This window comes from Caloenas nicobarica, chromosome 1, assembly GCF_036013445.1.
Source record: "Caloenas nicobarica isolate bCalNic1 chromosome 1, bCalNic1.hap1, whole genome shotgun sequence".
NCBI lineage: Eukaryota > Metazoa > Chordata > Aves > Columbiformes > Columbidae > Caloenas > Caloenas nicobarica.
The window spans coordinates 103,327,744-103,344,824 of NC_088245.1; the positions used below are offsets into that span (position 1 = coordinate 103,327,744).

At 39.0% G+C, this 17,081-nt stretch overlaps 1 protein-coding gene across 4 annotated transcripts in view; it reads left to right on the forward strand.

The window, feature by feature from the left end:
• WWC3 (WWC family member 3) overlaps window positions 1-17,081 on the forward strand; it is a 102,338-nt gene that overhangs the window by 45,556 nt on the left and 39,701 nt on the right. For all 4 annotated transcript variants that reach the window (XM_065643017.1, XM_065643023.1, XM_065643030.1 and 1 more), the window contains exons 4-8: window positions 1,081-1,157; window positions 3,599-3,678; window positions 9,662-9,791; window positions 15,583-15,732; window positions 16,581-16,654. In XM_065643017.1, coding sequence (XP_065499089.1) covers window positions 1,081-1,157; window positions 3,599-3,678; window positions 9,662-9,791; window positions 15,583-15,732; window positions 16,581-16,654 — 511 coding nt within the window. The remainder of the gene's footprint in view (window positions 1-1,080; window positions 1,158-3,598; window positions 3,679-9,661; window positions 9,792-15,582; window positions 15,733-16,580; window positions 16,655-17,081) is intronic.

The following is a 17,081-nucleotide window of genomic DNA, read 5'->3' on the forward strand; positions in this document are numbered from 1 at the left end:
GTGCTCGTACTGTGAATATTCCTGCTTCCGCCACCACTTGTTTCAATCCATTTTGTTAAAAGAACTAAAACTTCACAAGCTGTTTTCCTTCTTTCTGCCTGTGGGCACTGCCATTGACTCGGTGTCCTGTGCAGGTGAGTGGGAGGTGGCGTGGGCTCACTGGCTGTGGGCTGGCAGGGAGGTGCCCGTGCAGCAGCTTTGTGACTCAGTTGTGATTGGCACTGTTTTTTAAAAACAGAAAATCCATAGAAAATCCTGGATTTAGAGAATTAGTCCAGGCATGACTACTTGCTTTGGCAAGTTCCTGCACGCTTGACATGACCTTGGCGTTGCAGGTTTCTTTCGAGAGTGGAAAGGCTCGGTGCAGACACAGATACTGGTTTCAAAGCAGCAGCCTTCAGCTCTACGAAAGGGTGGTGAGTCTGATGGCACAACCCCATCTGCTGGCATACCAGGCATTTTTCAGTGGGCCAGTGCTGCTGTGAACCACTCGCTCAATAAGTCATGGTTGGTCTTGCCCAGCCTGGTCTCTGGGACCCTTACTTCATCTGTCTGGGCTTTAGCTTGTAGCTCCATGAAATCATTGCCCGACTCTGGATACGCTGCGTGCAGAGCTCCCTTGCCAGAGGTTGATCTGTGTGTCGGTTCCCTATGCTGTTGCTTTAGGAGGCAACTTCTCTCTGTAGCTGATGGAATTTTGTTCTGGCAGTAGTATTTCTTTTTTAACTTTGTTCCCTATCATACTGTTAGTTCAACACACCTAGGAAGCAATTAGCAATTGTTAATGTTGCACAAATTGCATCAGTAAACGCTGCCATCCTGTCACAGAAGCTAGTTGCTTTTAGGCAATATGCAGTGCTGCTGTATACAATTTTTATTGTTGTTCAGGACAAAAAAAACCACTTCAGGCAGGCAAAAGGTGATTCTTCAGTGGTACTTTAGCACAGAGTATTATTTTAAAACCTAAAGACTTGTAACACAAAGAATGAATGCAATAGTCTGTTAAATAATGCCACATCTTAACAAGTGTATTAAAGAAGAAAAAAAATTAATATAAAATGTTGTGTTCCATCTGTTTAGCATTCTCTGGATTTTCAACTAATACCAAGTATGACCCATATCAGATTAAGGCAGAAATAGCCAGCCGTCGTGACAGAGTGAGTAATCTTTTTTTTCATTTTGTAAAAATATGAATTAGGCATGGGGAAGGGAGGGGGACTATGTTTTGGTTTGTTTCTTTTTTGTTTGGTTGTTTTTTTTTTCTTTCTACCTTAGCATTTACATTGGATGTTGCACGCATTTTTAGAAATATAATGTTAAATGCTTTTCTACTCTGACCTATTGTTCTGTTAAAACAAGTCTATATTTACTGCATTTCAGTGACTTGCACAGTAATGCTTTTTCCATGTTACAAGTGTAAAGACTTTTGTCACATATGTCAGAGGCAAACTCAGCCAGGCTTTCAGACATTGCGCTCTCTCCGTGAACTGCCATAAGTAGTAAATACTCTGCATCCAAATTCTTCCTTAAGTACATTTCAGACCCACTGTCTTAATATTTTCCCATTTTATCCATTTTCAGTGGGGTTCCATGGATGTCATTGAACTCTAGATTTAGCCATTTGTTTGGAAATCTGTTCAGAATTCAGTAGACATGTTGGCCAAATAGACCTTTTTAGCTGATTTGACCAGAGCTCCTCTATGAGGGAGAGGGGAGTTCAAGAATTCTAACAGTGATAGGCATTTCTGTAATTAAAATGGTGAATTTTCAGGATTTGATTTTTTTAAATTTTTTTTTTTTTTTTAGACTAGAATTGTGCTTTTGGTACTGTCTTTGCTGAAGGGGAATACCGCTTTAGCAAAGAGTTAAAGTCTGCATGTTGGTTTCAAGCTAATTGATATAGCAGTTGTAAACAATTATAAAAAGCAGTTCATAATATTAAGCTCTAGAACCTATTTCTAAATTGTATGTTTCTTTTTATTAAGGGATAAAATGGGACTTAGCATTCCAGGCACTCGCTCACAAAATAAACAAAAAATACTTATCTTTGCAGGCTAGCAGTCCATTTTTGTTGTAGTGACCGCTTTTCACATGAGTGCCTCTGAAAATAAATCCCATCACCACCCTTCAAAGGCATTTGTTCTATCTGTATATGTTTACTATGTGCTGACTGGTGTTCGCTTGTGTGACGTACTCTAAATGTCAGCGTATTCTAAACAAGAAAATAAGTCTTATTTATTTAAATAATATTTAAACAAAATAAAAAAGGTCTTCACTTATATGACTACTTATATCTCTTCCTGCATCTTAAAAGAAAATTACCTATTAAGTGCATAGGATAACCTGTTCAACTGAATGTGTCCATAGGCATTGTTTCAGGTAATATAATAAAATATACACTACAAAGTGTTTGTGTACATTATATTAGTAATGCACTTTTTCCTTTTGGTGAGTGCTAAAGGAGTTGGAAAGGATATAGGTTTTTTGGGGGGGCTTAGTGCAGTGAGTTTTGAGGAAAGCGCAATAACACCCATGGGAGGGAGGACCACGCAGGATGGTGTGATTCTGGCAGTCCTGGTTTGTATTCCTGGAACCCCTGTGAGGCCCCTTGCTCCTGGAGGAGAGCTGATAAAATTAATCTTTGCCTGGATATGTAGGAATTTTCTTTTACTCTCTTTTAGTAATAGTTTTGTCATTTATTGACGTGAAAAATCAAGAGCTCTCTGGGTAAATTTTAGAGAAAGTACCAAGTTTGATAGCTTGAGAAAAGAGCTTTTTTTTCTACCATCCATGCCTCTCTTGGGCTCTTGGTTAATCCTTACGCCTCACCATCACACACTGAAACACCTTACATCCCCCCATTTGTCTGTAGTCCCTTGAACCTTCCTCCCCCGATTGCCCTCAGGTATCTGTCAGCTTTGGAGGGCAAGAAGCTATTTCTTTGCAGATCATTCTTGGAGCTGATAGTGCCCTTCTAAGGTGTGCCTAACCTACTCAGGTAACTGATTTCACAAAACAACAAAAAATATTTTTGGGACATTGCTGCTTTTTGCTGCTTTTTAACTTTTGATTTCTGTGTACTAGATGGATCAAGGTGGTTGGTTGGTGGGGGGATTGAGAGGACAGGACAATATGAAAATAACTGTAGAAAATCACGCTGCCATTTCTAGGAGAGAGGCCAGTTTTATTGCCAGTGGTATTGTTTTCCCAGATTGAAAAATTAACAGCATTGAATGTTCAGTCTTGTTTTAGGTTGACTAAAGAGCTGAGGACAAGAGGTGTCTGTCTGCTTCAAGGGGAGAAAAATGATACAGATTGGAACTTGCTGTCTGTTAGCATAAGCTGTTGGACATAGAAAACCAATAGAGTAGATGAGGGAATGGATACTTTGAAAGCTGAATGTTATGACTACTGTTTGAGATTTATGATTATTTCAGAGTGTCTTCTGGTTTTTTAATGAGATTTTTAAAGCAAAAAAAGAACTTAGATTATCACTTCCAATTTTTTAAAAGTAACTTTAGTTTTTCTGTTTGAAAACCTATTGTTTTTGTTATGAAAGTTTCTGTTACATACTATTACTTTATTTTGTTATATTCAGCTTTCTAGGCTAAAACGGGAATTGGCACAGATGAAGCAGGAGCTGCAATATAAGGAAAAAGGAGTGGAAACTCTGCAAGAGTAAGTTAAGAGCCTGTGGGAGGATTATTTTTTTTCTTTATTCGCCTTGGAATGACTTTCTTAGAAAACTGTTGCCAAAAAAAAAGGTTGAAACCTCATAATTTCTTTTCTTCAGAGTTTCTGCTATGATAGTGATGTGGGGTGAGAACAGTGTGAAATGATGGAAGAAAGGTTACATAGAATTGGTTGGAATGGTGATTTCATAGATTCATATGCAGAAACAGTTTTACAGGCCCTGTTCTTCAGCTCTTCCTGCAAATGTTGTTGAGGTGGAATTAGATTTTAAAAATGTTTTCCAGACATTTTCTGGAGCTACGTTCCGTCTGGAGCACAGCCAGAAGGACCATGCAGTGGAGTAGTTTTCCTGTGACCAGGACCGAGGCTTTCTGGCTGGGCACAGTACTCCTAGGGGGAGGGTTGTGCCCCACAGCACTCCTCCTTCCTTTTACCTGATGGTTGGGCCATTTTATTCTGCACGGTATAGCTGATTTGTTTGTGTACTGTAAATCTGATGGTCTGTAAGACCTTGGATTTTGTTCCGTGTGTGCAGAATGAGTGCGTGTAAACGTGACTCCCTGTCTCCTCCCTGTGAGGAAAGGTAGCTCGGGGCAATTTGCCTCTGCTCCCAGGGCTACTAGGCAGCCTGTGCTCTCTTTCCTTTGTGCTCAGTGGTGGCAAAGGTTGTGAACTGTTGTGACCCTCTCTCTGCCAGTGTTCCTGCAGCCATCAGGTGGGAACTGAGTGACTCCCATCTGTGCGCTGCTCAGTCACCTACGTGTGTAGCACACACAGGGGGTGCCCAGTGGGACAGGGGGAGAGGTTGCCAGGCCATGGAGAAGGTGGCAGGTAAACACAGGTTGTTGTGACTTCCAGATCTGTTCAACGAGGCCAGAGGCCCAACCATACGTTGAACAGCTCTTGGATTTTTGCCTTGGACGTGTGGCCACGCGTTTAGAAGCCTTGGCCGTTTTCCCGCATGCGTGTGAACGAACTGCCTAACACAGGCGCTTCCGGAAAATGTTGAAACTCTTGCACGCCTAATGCATTTTGCAGCATAAGCACAGTATCTGTGGAAATATTTTGAGACTTTGGATTTATTGTGTTGGTGCTACAAAGCATGGGCGCACATTTTCACTTGAGGAATCCTGGCAAAGTTCCAGGGGTCCAGGAGCAATTAGGTTACTTGTTTTCTAGCTTTTCCTTTGGTTGGTATTATGTTAACAAAATGATACAAAGGGAGATACTCAGATTTGACTTTTGAAGGAGAGGGAGTAGTCCGTGCACTTCATATTGGTTTGTTTGGGGTTTTTTAAAGCTTACAAGGTTCTTTTGTTTTATAATGAATTTTAAAAGCTTCAGAGAATAAAAGTTGTTTAACCAAAATCCTTCATTGGCAGATATTTATGCCTGAAAATGTTTACTTTATATGTTTTTGTCGACTACATGAAGCACTTACAGGTAGTTCGGAGGATGGTTAATGTATGATATTATCTGAAAATTAGTAAAATAAAGCACTCAGTATATTGAAACAGCAAATATTTTAAGTGATATTTTAAGTTTAGTCTGTTTTAGGATGGTGGCCTTGATATGTAAGCAGTAACAGAACAAAAAAAACTTTGTCCTAAGATTCTTAATCATAATTTCTTCAAGTGAGTAAGAATTGCCTTGCTTTTTCTACTTTCTTTCTTTGTTTTCCTTCTCCTGATTATTGGGTTATTTTAAGGGCACGGGTGCAATTGTTTTATAAAAGAACTAACCACTTGACTAGAATGATGAAAGTATTTGAAGGCCATTTGAAACTCAAGATTGTTTTAATTAATATAATTAATTTAAGATAGTCCAGCAAAGTAGTGCAACTTTTTGAAAAGTAAAGTCTGCGAATGATTAGGAACACAAATGTTAGTCTTGGATTTTAGCCCAAGTGAAGTTGCCCATATTCCAGGGTGGGGATATCAGAGAGACTTTCAAGAGAGGAATTATTTTAAAGCATATCCAATTAGTCAGTGGTCACTCTGATCAGCTTGTCTAAAAGTTTAAGCATGACAACTCAGTGCCCCGGTGCTGCTCATTGCTCCTGTCGCTACAGTCCCTCTCTGTCCCCTTGGTGCGCTGAGTGGCATTTGCAGTTGCTTGCTGAAGCTGAGGAGAACATTTTGCCCCCCGTGCATTATCTGGGATTGCAGTGCAATTGTCAGTGTTTGTTGCTTGCTGAGCTCTGCTCTCTGCAGTGGCTTCTTCACCCATGACCCAGAGCCTTATGGGTTTTGTTTTGTTTTTTACATAATTTTTTTAATTGCCTTTCTGGTAAGATATGTGCTTGCTTTTGAGCATTTTGCTTCTAGTATGAAGTGAGCCAATGTGGAGAGTACTCGCACTAAGAACTGAGGAGACGAGTTTCTCTAGCCTCCTCCTATAGTCAGCAGATAAATCAGGGTAAAAGCCTGATTATGCTCTAGGTTGTCCCTGGGCAATCTCTCCCCTACTCTGTGTATTTGTCAGGAGAAAAGGGTCATTCAACTCAAGGACCAAGGCTGAAGTATTTTACTCTTTGCATATCGACGAAGTAAGTATACTGTCTGAAAAGAAACTCAATACTACTCCTTTAAAACAAAAATTCTGGGATTTTCCCCTGCTCCTTTTTTTTTTTTTTTTTAAAGTTTCTTGTATCTCAGTTATTTCTCCCCCCCCCTTTTTTTTTTTTAACCTTTTCTAAATTTTTGGTCTACATAATTTTTCTTCCTTTTGCTAGGTCAAATCTTCAAGTAAGTGCCAAACTGAGAATGGCATGCATCCTGTTCAGCTGTTTTAAAGCCGTGTTCTTAGCTTTATTTCAAGTACAAGCCAAGAACAATAGTAGGAGCTGTCACACTTTGGGCTTTACATCTGGCTGAATGTTTGCTTTGCAAGTCTGACCAGAATGACATTATGAGCAGGTATCAGAACCTGCTGCTCTGCAATTCGTCTGCAACTTCTGCTGGGTATAGCTCTCAGAGAAGAGACACATTTTATGGTTATGTTGCATAGTCTTTCCATCATTTTATGGCACTGTCGGATTCAGATGCTTTTGGTAAACATAAATCTTTTGTATTGACATTTTCCACGTACAATGTCAACCTTGGACTGTGTTTTGTTTTCTGTTTTTAATTTTAGCAAAATGGCTTAGCCATCTTTGAAGAGAGGAAAACAAAACAAAACAAACAAAACCCAAAAAACCTCACAACAAAACAAAACAACAAAAAAAGCACCCCCGAGACGTACACACACACAACCACCTCCCCCCTAAACAACTAGAGAAAGTGGGGTTTTGTGGGGGGAGAGAGGATTGAGGGTTTGTTTTGTTTTTTAATAGCTCTACAACTCCAATACAGTCAAAATTTCAAATTTTGTAGTGCTCCAGCTTTTTGTTAGGGCTGTGTTTTCCACAGTGTCATCCAAAGCTGCAGTTGCTGTGACAGGCCTTAGGACATCACAGTCTGCCTTTGCCCACTGGAGACATCTCCGTTCAAAGTCTGGGGAGATCCCACTCTGCCCCAGGCTGTTCCTCCGCCTCCACAGGCGCCTTTGCCCCGAGGTGCAACTGATCCTCTCCTAGTCCAGAGGTTAAAGATGAGCCTTTCCTGGAGCAAACTCCTTCCTCTGACCGAGGAAGGAGGAGCAGTTCCTTCTCCCCTGTGTTTTCAGTGACCCTTCTGCTCGCAGGCAGGAATTTTGGAGGAAGAAGGCGTTTTAAGCAGCAAAGGAAATGAAAACTCGGCCAGTTGGCTGGGGGAGCAGAGTGAATGCTGAGAGAAGTTGGGAGAGACAGGGAATTAGGACTGACTAAACAATTTGCAGCTACAGACTAGTTTAGAGGATATGAGACTTGACAAAAGCTTTAAAATGAAGTTTTAACTTGACTACAGACCTGTGCTTTGGTGAGGATGGGGGAAGTCTTGCGTATTTGAAAGCACATGGAGGAAAAGAACAGAACATAGAAACTGCCCTGTAGGACTGAAACTATTGCAAGTATATTAATAGTGTGTGTATACTAGAAACATCTTCCTCAGAAAAATGTATACTTTATTCATAGTTTTGTATATTAGTTGAATGTTCTTTCTATTCATACGAAGGTCTAACCTTTATTTATATTATGCAATTTTCCATTAGTAAAATGGAAGATTCCTGTTAACTTTGTGGCTTTCAAAACTAGTGCTTTATGGAACGAGGAAAAAAATGAACAGACAATATATAACAAGTAATTTTTTCAGATGCTTAAGTCAGTGTGGTTTGACAGCAATACTGATTTAAGCTCAAATATTTCTGGCAGTAGAAACTTCTCTGATTCTTTCCTTAAACAAATATCAATTCATAAGTTGGGCTCCAAAGTGACGTCCAGGAACATGAATATGTGGGTAACTGGACAAAAATCTGGTTGAAATTAAATTATTTCCTTTTCCTGAAATGCCACCTTGGACCTGGCAAACGGTATAATGAGCAGTTGTGTGGGAGGCATTTTCTGGTCTAATATTTGGGTGGAATCTATGTTCTTAACATTAATGTAACCTTCAGATAAAACCACATTATCTTTTTCATGAAAGTTTTAGTGAATTGAATTAGTTGTTTTAATGTGGTTTTATCTAATATTTTCAGGTTTTTAACTAAAATTAAAGAAGACTCAAGTAAACATCTTAAAAGGAAAACAAAACCAACCAAACAAAAAAATATCACCTTTAATCCACATGGCGTTCAAGTCCTTTCTGGTTCTTGAACCAAAAATCATAAAGGCTGGTGTCCCTGGTGACCAATTTTCTTATACAACATGGGGAAAATTGTGTTTAAGTAGAAAGCTGAGGTTCAAATTTACTTTGTGTCTTCTCCACAGCAGGAACTGTCAGAAAAACCCAAACAAACCAAAACCGTAGATACCCAACCTGTGGGGGTTTTATGTAAATATTGTGAGCTGCACAATAAAATGACAGGATTTTGATTCAAGCCTTTTGATTTTTCATTTTAATATTTTAATTTTAAATCAAGTAATCTGCTGCAAGTGGAATTTTACTGGGGATTTTTTGTTGTTGTTTAACTGGCAGAACATGCTGAGTAAGTGTTGTTGACACTCTTGTAATAGCTCAATATAATACCTGCTTTGAAACTTGTGCTTATTCTCAATATTTTAAATAGAGTTTGAGTATTCTTGTCTTATTCTTTATCTATAAATGAAAGCAAATTATCAAGGTGATACACTGGACTAGGCTTCTGCACCCTGATCTGTTGTCCATTACTATTGCGAAGCTCTGGAGAAAAAGTTGAGAACTCAGGCAGTGGATGTCCCACTTCGGAGAAGATGAGAGATTTTTGTATCAAAATGGAAATGTTAGTAGTACTTCAAACTCGTGTAGTGGGTAGTGCTCTTGCTCTTTGCTGAGTTTGCATTTGAAATCTTCTTGGACAGTCTAGTAGGGGATGATGATGATGTCTTCTAGAAAAGATACTCCAAGAATGCCCATAATGGCAGAAAAGCACTTCCAATAAAATCTTAGGAATTAAAAATTTCTTCCCAAGAAAATGTAATGCCTTTGTTAGAAACTTCTAAAACAAGATCAGATAGAAAGTCCTGTAAGAGATGTTGCAAGGTGTAGTGCTGCACAGGAGTGTGACAGCTACACTGCTAATGCCTTTATCTTTTGAGTTTTTTACTGTGTAGGTTAGTTTTGGATTGATTTTATTTTTGTTGTGGGCAATGTTCCATAGATGTTGCCTGTAAGTAAGCTCTGTATCAAGACATTAAAACCAGAAAATGTGTTGATTCTGCAGAGCCTGGGTAGATAACTGCATTGCCTTGTGATTAGAATGTACTAGATGATAAGTGCTGTGTTAATTCCAAGTAGAGTATAATTTTAAGCCTGGAAACAAAGTGGTACATGAATAATCAAGAGGTCTTAAAACATCTGTGCTCTTTCTAATTATGTGAAAATTCCTGAACTTGTCTTAATCTTTTCAACAGGATTGATCGTAAGATGTCAAGTGCTCATACAAATTATAGACTGGATGAAGCACAGGCTATAATGAGTGAGCTTCGAACCATAAAGAAAGCTATATGCACAGGTGAAAAAGAAAGGCAGGACCTTATGCAGGTAAAATATACGCTACTTAACAAAGAGCTGCTGAAAAGTAATAACCTACCTCTATTTTCTTCTTGCACTGGGGTTACCAAGTCTAAATAAGGAAGTGTGGTGGCCTAAACTGATTTTTCTGTTTCATAATTGCTCGAAAGAGGTAAGTAGTTATTGTCTATGCTGTGAACATAAGACTTCGTATGTGTTTCATATTTTTATCTTAGATAGTGTGCTATCTTTACATTTAGATCAATGTCTTTACTGAAGATAGCTTTCCATTGCTGCTACACCATATTAAAGACTGCAATGGAATAACTACATCGCATTTTGAAAAAATATCTTTAAGTTTTACAGTATTTGTTTTTTCATTTTGTTTGATGTCTCCTTATATTACCTATAATGAAGGAAGCCTGAGAATTCATGTGCTAAAATGTTTATCAGTTTGTCTACCGTGTTTTTACTTTTATAAGCGGTTCACAAAACTGGATCTCTATGTCACTATTGCCACAGTTTGGCAGTTCTCTTTTTTCCCCCAAATTCTCCCTTAAATACCCATATCAAGACACATGTAAATTTCAGATGTTCTCACAAAACCCATAAAGACTATGATTAAATACAATGTATACCTAAACAAGCAACCTTTAGGTTATTTTATGGATTGGAGCATGAGATACATGCCTGGGTCATGATCTAACTTTTGAATGCATTCTGCATCCTGCTATGAGCTGTCAGTTGCTGTATTCGTGTTATTAGCAGAATGGGAGCTTGATCAAAGAGCCACGAGCCTCTGCCACCACAGGGACTTCAGTATAGACTTTCCCAAATATGCTGCAGATATAGAGGGGTGACAAGGACAAGTCTCTTCACCCAGTCTTCAAGCTGCTATTACCTACATTTTTGGGATGGTACTAAATTAATGCTGCCATTAAAACATTGTTTCAGCTTTCTCTGCTGTAGTGTTTCACTAGTATTTTTCTTTTATTGTAAAATGATATGGGTAGCTTGTAATCTGCATACAATAAATTTCCATAGTTATACAATTATTCAGTCTCTAAAGCACTACCCAAAGGTCAGCTGATGGACAACAAATCCTTGTTCGAGGAGACAAAACACTTAAGTCACTAAGAAAAGTTTCTGCCTTGGCAACTTTTAGCATATTTGATATTTTGTGTTGGCCAAGTTTTAAAGCGATTTTTCAGTTTTCCACATGCTTGGCTAGTAAGAAATGATTAGAAAGGCAGTTCTTCATGAATGCAGTGACGCATGTTTTAGGAGACTAACTGGTGACTTAAAAGCTTATGTGTGAGAACTTGGAGCAGCTTAACTACTGGCCTTGTTTTGACTTGCCCACTAGATTTTTTTTTTTCCCCTTTTTCTTACATTTTCAGTCCTCAGTGGCACTAAATCCAGCTGTAAACAATGAGATGCCTTGAAAATCATATCTGTTAAACCAACTTCAAGTGCACTTGCAGTTTCTTTAATTACAGAATTGAGAGAGCTAGAAGTCTAGGATGAAGCTTAGCCTCAAGGTTTGGGCAGTGCTGGCAGCACCAAAACATAGCGGCTGTACAAGATAGAAGTGAAAATGAAAAATATTGCCATCCCTCTTCATGGGTCTGCCTGACATACGTGAAGTATCAGTCTAGGAGGTATCATTTTTGTAACTGATGACAATCTATTGTGATAGCACCCAGTAATAGACGTATAGTCCAGGAAAATCTAGAATATAGTTGTTCCATACAAACCTGGCATGCAAAACAGTTCTGCATGTTTTGTTGCAATTCTAATAAATGATTAAATGCCATAGTTTGCAATATCTACAGTTGTAAAAATCGTGTATTTCTGCTAACTTACTGTGCTCTGCAGAAATATCCATCTTTTTCCTTGATATTTTTTAAAATTTTCACCCCAAAAAAGTAAGCTGTTTTTGTTGTCACCAAACATTTGTGCTTTGCCTTTTCATAATTAGTTGAAGACTATTGTGATGAATTTATTTAGCTTTGTCAAACAAGTGCAAGTCTATTTTAAGTGTCTTCCTAATTATTCAGGATTTGATTTTTAATTTCCTATCAATTGTGAGATTGATTTCTCCTCGAAAATGCTATATTTAAAAGCTATGTTGGTAAGACAAGCTCTCTTATGAAAACCTTTTTGTTTTGAAAGCTGTTCTTAGAGGAGTTCGAAGTATTGTGTAAACAGCTGGGGATTTGTTTCAGAGAAAGGAAATAGACAATTTCTTACTATTTCTTAATTTAAATCTGGCCAGTATAAGCAACAGAACTAAACATAGTAGACATGACTCAGTCTTGTGTAGGTGCTTGGAAAATTGTAGCTGTCAGAAATACAGTAATTGGATTGAGTTGTGTGGGAGAGGAGGCTGATGAGTGAAGGAGAGGATAGTCAGATTTAAACTGGGTGCTGTGGTTACAGATAAAGCCACAAATGCAGTGTCACTGCTCCAAGAAAGTGGGCGAACTTTTTATATAAGATTGGGTAATCAAGGTGCATGGTTAGGTTTCTGAAAGCAGCATCTATATCTATTTCCTCCCTCCCCATCCCTTTCCTACTTTTGTTTCTGTTCTGTTATGTGCATATGCTTTTAAAATGTTGTCCTTTATCCTTAGGAAGTATTGGAGTGTGGTGGTGGTGTTGTGTGTTTGTTTGAGTTTGTTATGTTTTGGGTTTTGGTGTATTTTGTTTGTGTGTGGTTTTGCATGTGTTTGTTTTGTGTGTGGGTTTTTTGTTTGTTTTTTCTCCTTTTCTGTACAGTTAAATAGGCTAAATAAATAGGAACTGCACTGAAATTGTATGTGGTAGAGAGCTCCCAAATCAGATAGTAACAGATCAATGATGAAAGGGCAGTGCTCATGTTTTTGAGTAGCTTTGGGCTGCTGTGCCTAGAACTTCACATCCATATGGTAGGCTCATCTGGCAGTTTCTGTGCGTTTGCCATCAACAATCCATGAACCCCAGATTAATGAATCGATTCTTTCATGTAGCTGTGGAGGATATTGCTCCCAGCAATTTATGTGAATTGTTTCTATCTACACCTATGCTAACTCAGGTTGTCATTTTTCATGTTAGAATTGCTGGAGGCTGTGCTTTCACTCGTCCAACTAAGACTCAAAGCATATGTTTATCCTAGAGCATAGTTGCCTGTGCCTGTAGATGTAAGTTAAGGTGGTGCTACATGATGGTTGCCACCAGCCAAATACTGTGTAATTTTTAAGTAGTATTGAGGTTTCAGCAGCTGTGCCCAGCTAGGAAGCGTGGCCAGCAGCCAGGTAGCCCTTCACTGCCTGCCAGGGAGGTGCTGGAGGGCGGCAGGAGCACGCTAGGAGCGCATAAAGTAGCTGAAATACGAGCAAAAGTTTAGATTTAAGTTCTGGCATCAGGATCTTTGGTGTTGTGTATGTCTGTAATATGATATGTGTTAGCTAAAGGTGCCAGATGGGACTGAGCTTATTTGGGAGGAACCTCAGGCTTTCTGAATCCTCAGTTTTTGTTCATGTTTGTGTGACCGGCTCTGCTTTAGTGGGAAGAGGATAAGTTAGATGTTTGATGTTTGTTTAGCTGTGATTGGAAATCATTATTTCCATGTTATAAAACCATTAGGGATCCATCTTGATCCTCCATACAGCAGGAGACTGACCAGGACTGGATGATTTCCAGTGAGTTTTGAAGAAGAGAGTTAGACAGTCTGCAATTTTCAGTTTTCTTAAAAGGGAAGACGCTCCAGTTTTCTTTTTGCCATGTTGTGGAGCAGTTCGTTTTGCAGCAAGTCTTGGAGGATAAAGGAACACTAGCTAGGGGCTTCTCAGCAAAATAACTTGAAATTAAATTCTGCTGTCTCGGGACTGAGAAGAAACTGTTTTGTTTGTGCTTCATACTAAGATGGCACAGCTCAATTGGGAGGTGGCAGAAGAATTGTTGTCTTTTGGGGACGCAAGACAAATCAAGCTCCTGGAGGCCAGCAGCGGTAGCCTTGTCCCTCTGCTGGCATGTCTGGCATTTCTCTGCACTGTCTGTCCCTGCCAGTGCTGAGCATAAAATCCCAGCCCTACTCAAACCTCATAGTCATACCAACAGACGGAGGCTGAAGAGGGAGCAGCATGTGCTCTCCAACATGTGGGTGTACCTGCTTCTCCCCCTGCCTTTTACCTAGTAGGAAGAAGGACAAAGTGTGTGTGATTGTGGAGGTGACAAGGAGGAGCACAGGGCTCCCACTCTTGTGGCTTGGGAACCTACTTGTTCGTCCATCCTGCACCAGGCTGGATGTTCTCCCTCTTTTTTTTTTTTTTTTTTTAATGTCTAGTGGAGGGGAACATGAGCGTGGGACCTGTATTTAATGAGAACGAAGAGACGGACCGTGTAGGATGGAAATAGAGGCCAGCAGAAAAAGCGGGTTTTGCTGGCTGGTTTCAGGCCTGCTGCAATTCCTACAGGTGCTTCCCAGGCTCTGAAACCAGAGCTTTTGTCTTCAAGGTGGCCTTGCTGTTCCTGTGAGCCACAGCCAGTGGCTGTTACACAGGTTCTTGACTCCATTAGCTGAATTTATTGTAAGAAAAGACAGCATTGATGTGTTCTTTTTAAACTGGGCTTTGAAGACTGAGAAATCTTCTGGTAGCTGGACAGTAACTGGGACTTATTGCAAATCACCAGTTGTCAGAGCCACTGAGATTCCTGAGGGTCGGTCTTTTCCCAGAGCAATGCTTCAGATTCATCTCTGATTCTGTAGGTTAGACACTGGAGAAGGCACTTTTCAGAGTTTTTGTGTGTATTTTTAGAACCAAATGGTTTGATTATGTTGTGATTTTTAAAATTGATATAGCTCTTCGAATTTCTGGTGGTGGGTTTTTTGTTGGTTTTTTTGTTTGGTTTTTGTGGTTTGTTTTTTTTTTTTGCTTGTTTGTTTGTTTTCCCCACATAATTTGGTTGCCCCTTATCTTCTAGTGAGGGGAAAGTTTTTAATATCTTATTTTAAAATGTTCTTTTGATGCATAATGCTTAAGGTCTCTGTCACAAATGACAGCCTGCATGGTGGTTTTGTTATTGATAATACATTATCTGTAATTTTTGAAAGAGAATGGCAATCAGAAAATAAAAGCAATGTTAACTTAAAGAAATTTTAAGAGCTGCCAACCAAGCTTGTATTGTCAAACAAGTTATTGTTATTATTTTGTATGTTTCTGTCATACTCCCCATTCCCCTTAAAGACTGCTTGAGGTCTCTGCTTTACCCCCCCAGTTTGTGTCGTTGTCTAGTCATCTCAGATGTCCCTTGCTTAACTCAAGGTGTAAACTATCTCTTAACTATGTGAACCTTGGGTAAGGGAACACAAGAGTGAAATCAACTGTCATAAAAATACAACACAAGGTATTCATCAAGTTGGATGTGATAGCAGTAGTGGCTAAGAAATGTGGCCTGTGCCAAAGATGGCAAAAGGGCAGGTGAATCACATTTGTCTTCCATATCACCTAGCCTGAAAGCTGACTGCTGCTAAATATAAAGAACTGTAAGCCGTACAAAAGCTAAAAAATTTATAGATCTTACCAAGTAATTTAAAATCTGTTTATGGTTAGGTGCATCTTTTAAAAGGAAGAGTTTATTTCAAAGCAAAGCTTGTGCATGTTAGTAACACTACAATGAATTTTACTTTCTGTAAATAGCTCTTCATAGGCCAGGCACCTGTCGTATTTTTTAAATATGTTTTTTTGGTTTGTTTTCCATTAATAAATAATTCTAAAAATCAGTTAGGTGGGTGTTTTGTGTTTTTTTTTTTTTTTTTTTTTAATCTCTTCTCCTGTAGAGCCTGGCCAAGTTAACAGATGGATTCAGGAATAGCTGTTGTATTACAGATTCCCTACAGGATGTCCAGCACAATTCTAGTTCGCTCAGTGACTCCTGTTTACCTCAACAACACTGTGATGCTTGTTCTCAGACTGACATCACTGGAGAGGTATGTGTTCCTACGTGAGCCGCTTGCTGTAGAAAATAAGCTGCTATTGTACTGTAGTGATGCATCGTTATTCCCTGTTTTAATTTAAGAGGTGTTGGCTGCAGGAGAACGAAAAATCCAAAGTGATATTGGTGGCAAGGGAGTTGTTTGCTTATTGTTTCCAGAGCATGTGAGTGGCACTCATGAGTGGTGGTGGGCTTTGTGGTTCTGCCACCAGAGCATGGCACAGGGACATCATGACATGGTCGGGGGTCACTGACAGGTAAAATCAGCTCCTGGACTCAGCCAGCCCAGCTGAGCACTTCTTGTGTCATTGCTTTGGTGACTGCAAGTTCAGCTAGGAGTAACAGCTCTTGCTGAGGTGTCCACAGACCTCTTCTTCAGATGATGGTTTTTTTAATAGTGTTTAGAACGTACTAATGATCTAAGTAATGGGTGACACATCACAGTACAGGGAATGTAATCTGAATTACTTCTACATAAACTATCCATAAAATAGTATCAAGTAGTAAAATATTTCAGTTAAAAATACTTTTGTGTTCTAGGCTTGGATAAAGTTGAAAAGCTTTGACCATTCATCAGTGATTCTGTTTGCTAACCCTTGATTTCAAGGATCTTATTGAAAGGGCTCATTTATCTTTAGTATTTTTAGCAATAAACCAGTTTTGTATTTCTAAAGCATAGAATTGATTTTGATTATGTTATTGCTTAAAGCACTGAGGTTTTTTTTTTAATTGACTTCAATAAGGAAGACTAATTTATCCCTTCCTTTATTACAAGAGTGTTTTTAAAATCTCATTTCTCCCTCTTTTCCTCCCCTCTCTCCTTGTTCCTCAACTCTACAAAAGTTTGGGTTCGATGACAAAACAAGACTTGTAGACAAAGTAAGACTGAACTGGCAATATGAAGAGGCCAAGAAAAGGTAATTAAAGATTTTATTTATTGTTATTGTTTTTAATTTTTATTCTTGTGATTAAAGTTTTTAAAGCAGAGCTGGAAGCAGCCTCCCAGCTGAACTGTCTTTAGAAGACTGATTTACTTACTCTTGAGTAGTTCACAGATAATAAAAACTTAGGTAAACATAAGACTTTATCATAAGATTATGAGGTTTGTTTGCAGAGATAAAGCTAAATGTCAGCCCTGTTCTACACTTGTGTAAACATAATATTGCAGTAGTTGAATTGAACTGTTTTACATTTTCCCCCTTTCTTCTCAAACCTCAATATAAACAGTCTTCTAATTTACACTTGGTTTATATCAGCCTGGCTCTGTCAGTACATTCGGAGCTTTGCATACCTGTGTTCTAAGTTCATTATACTGAAGTAATGAACTCAGTGTGAAGAAAGAAT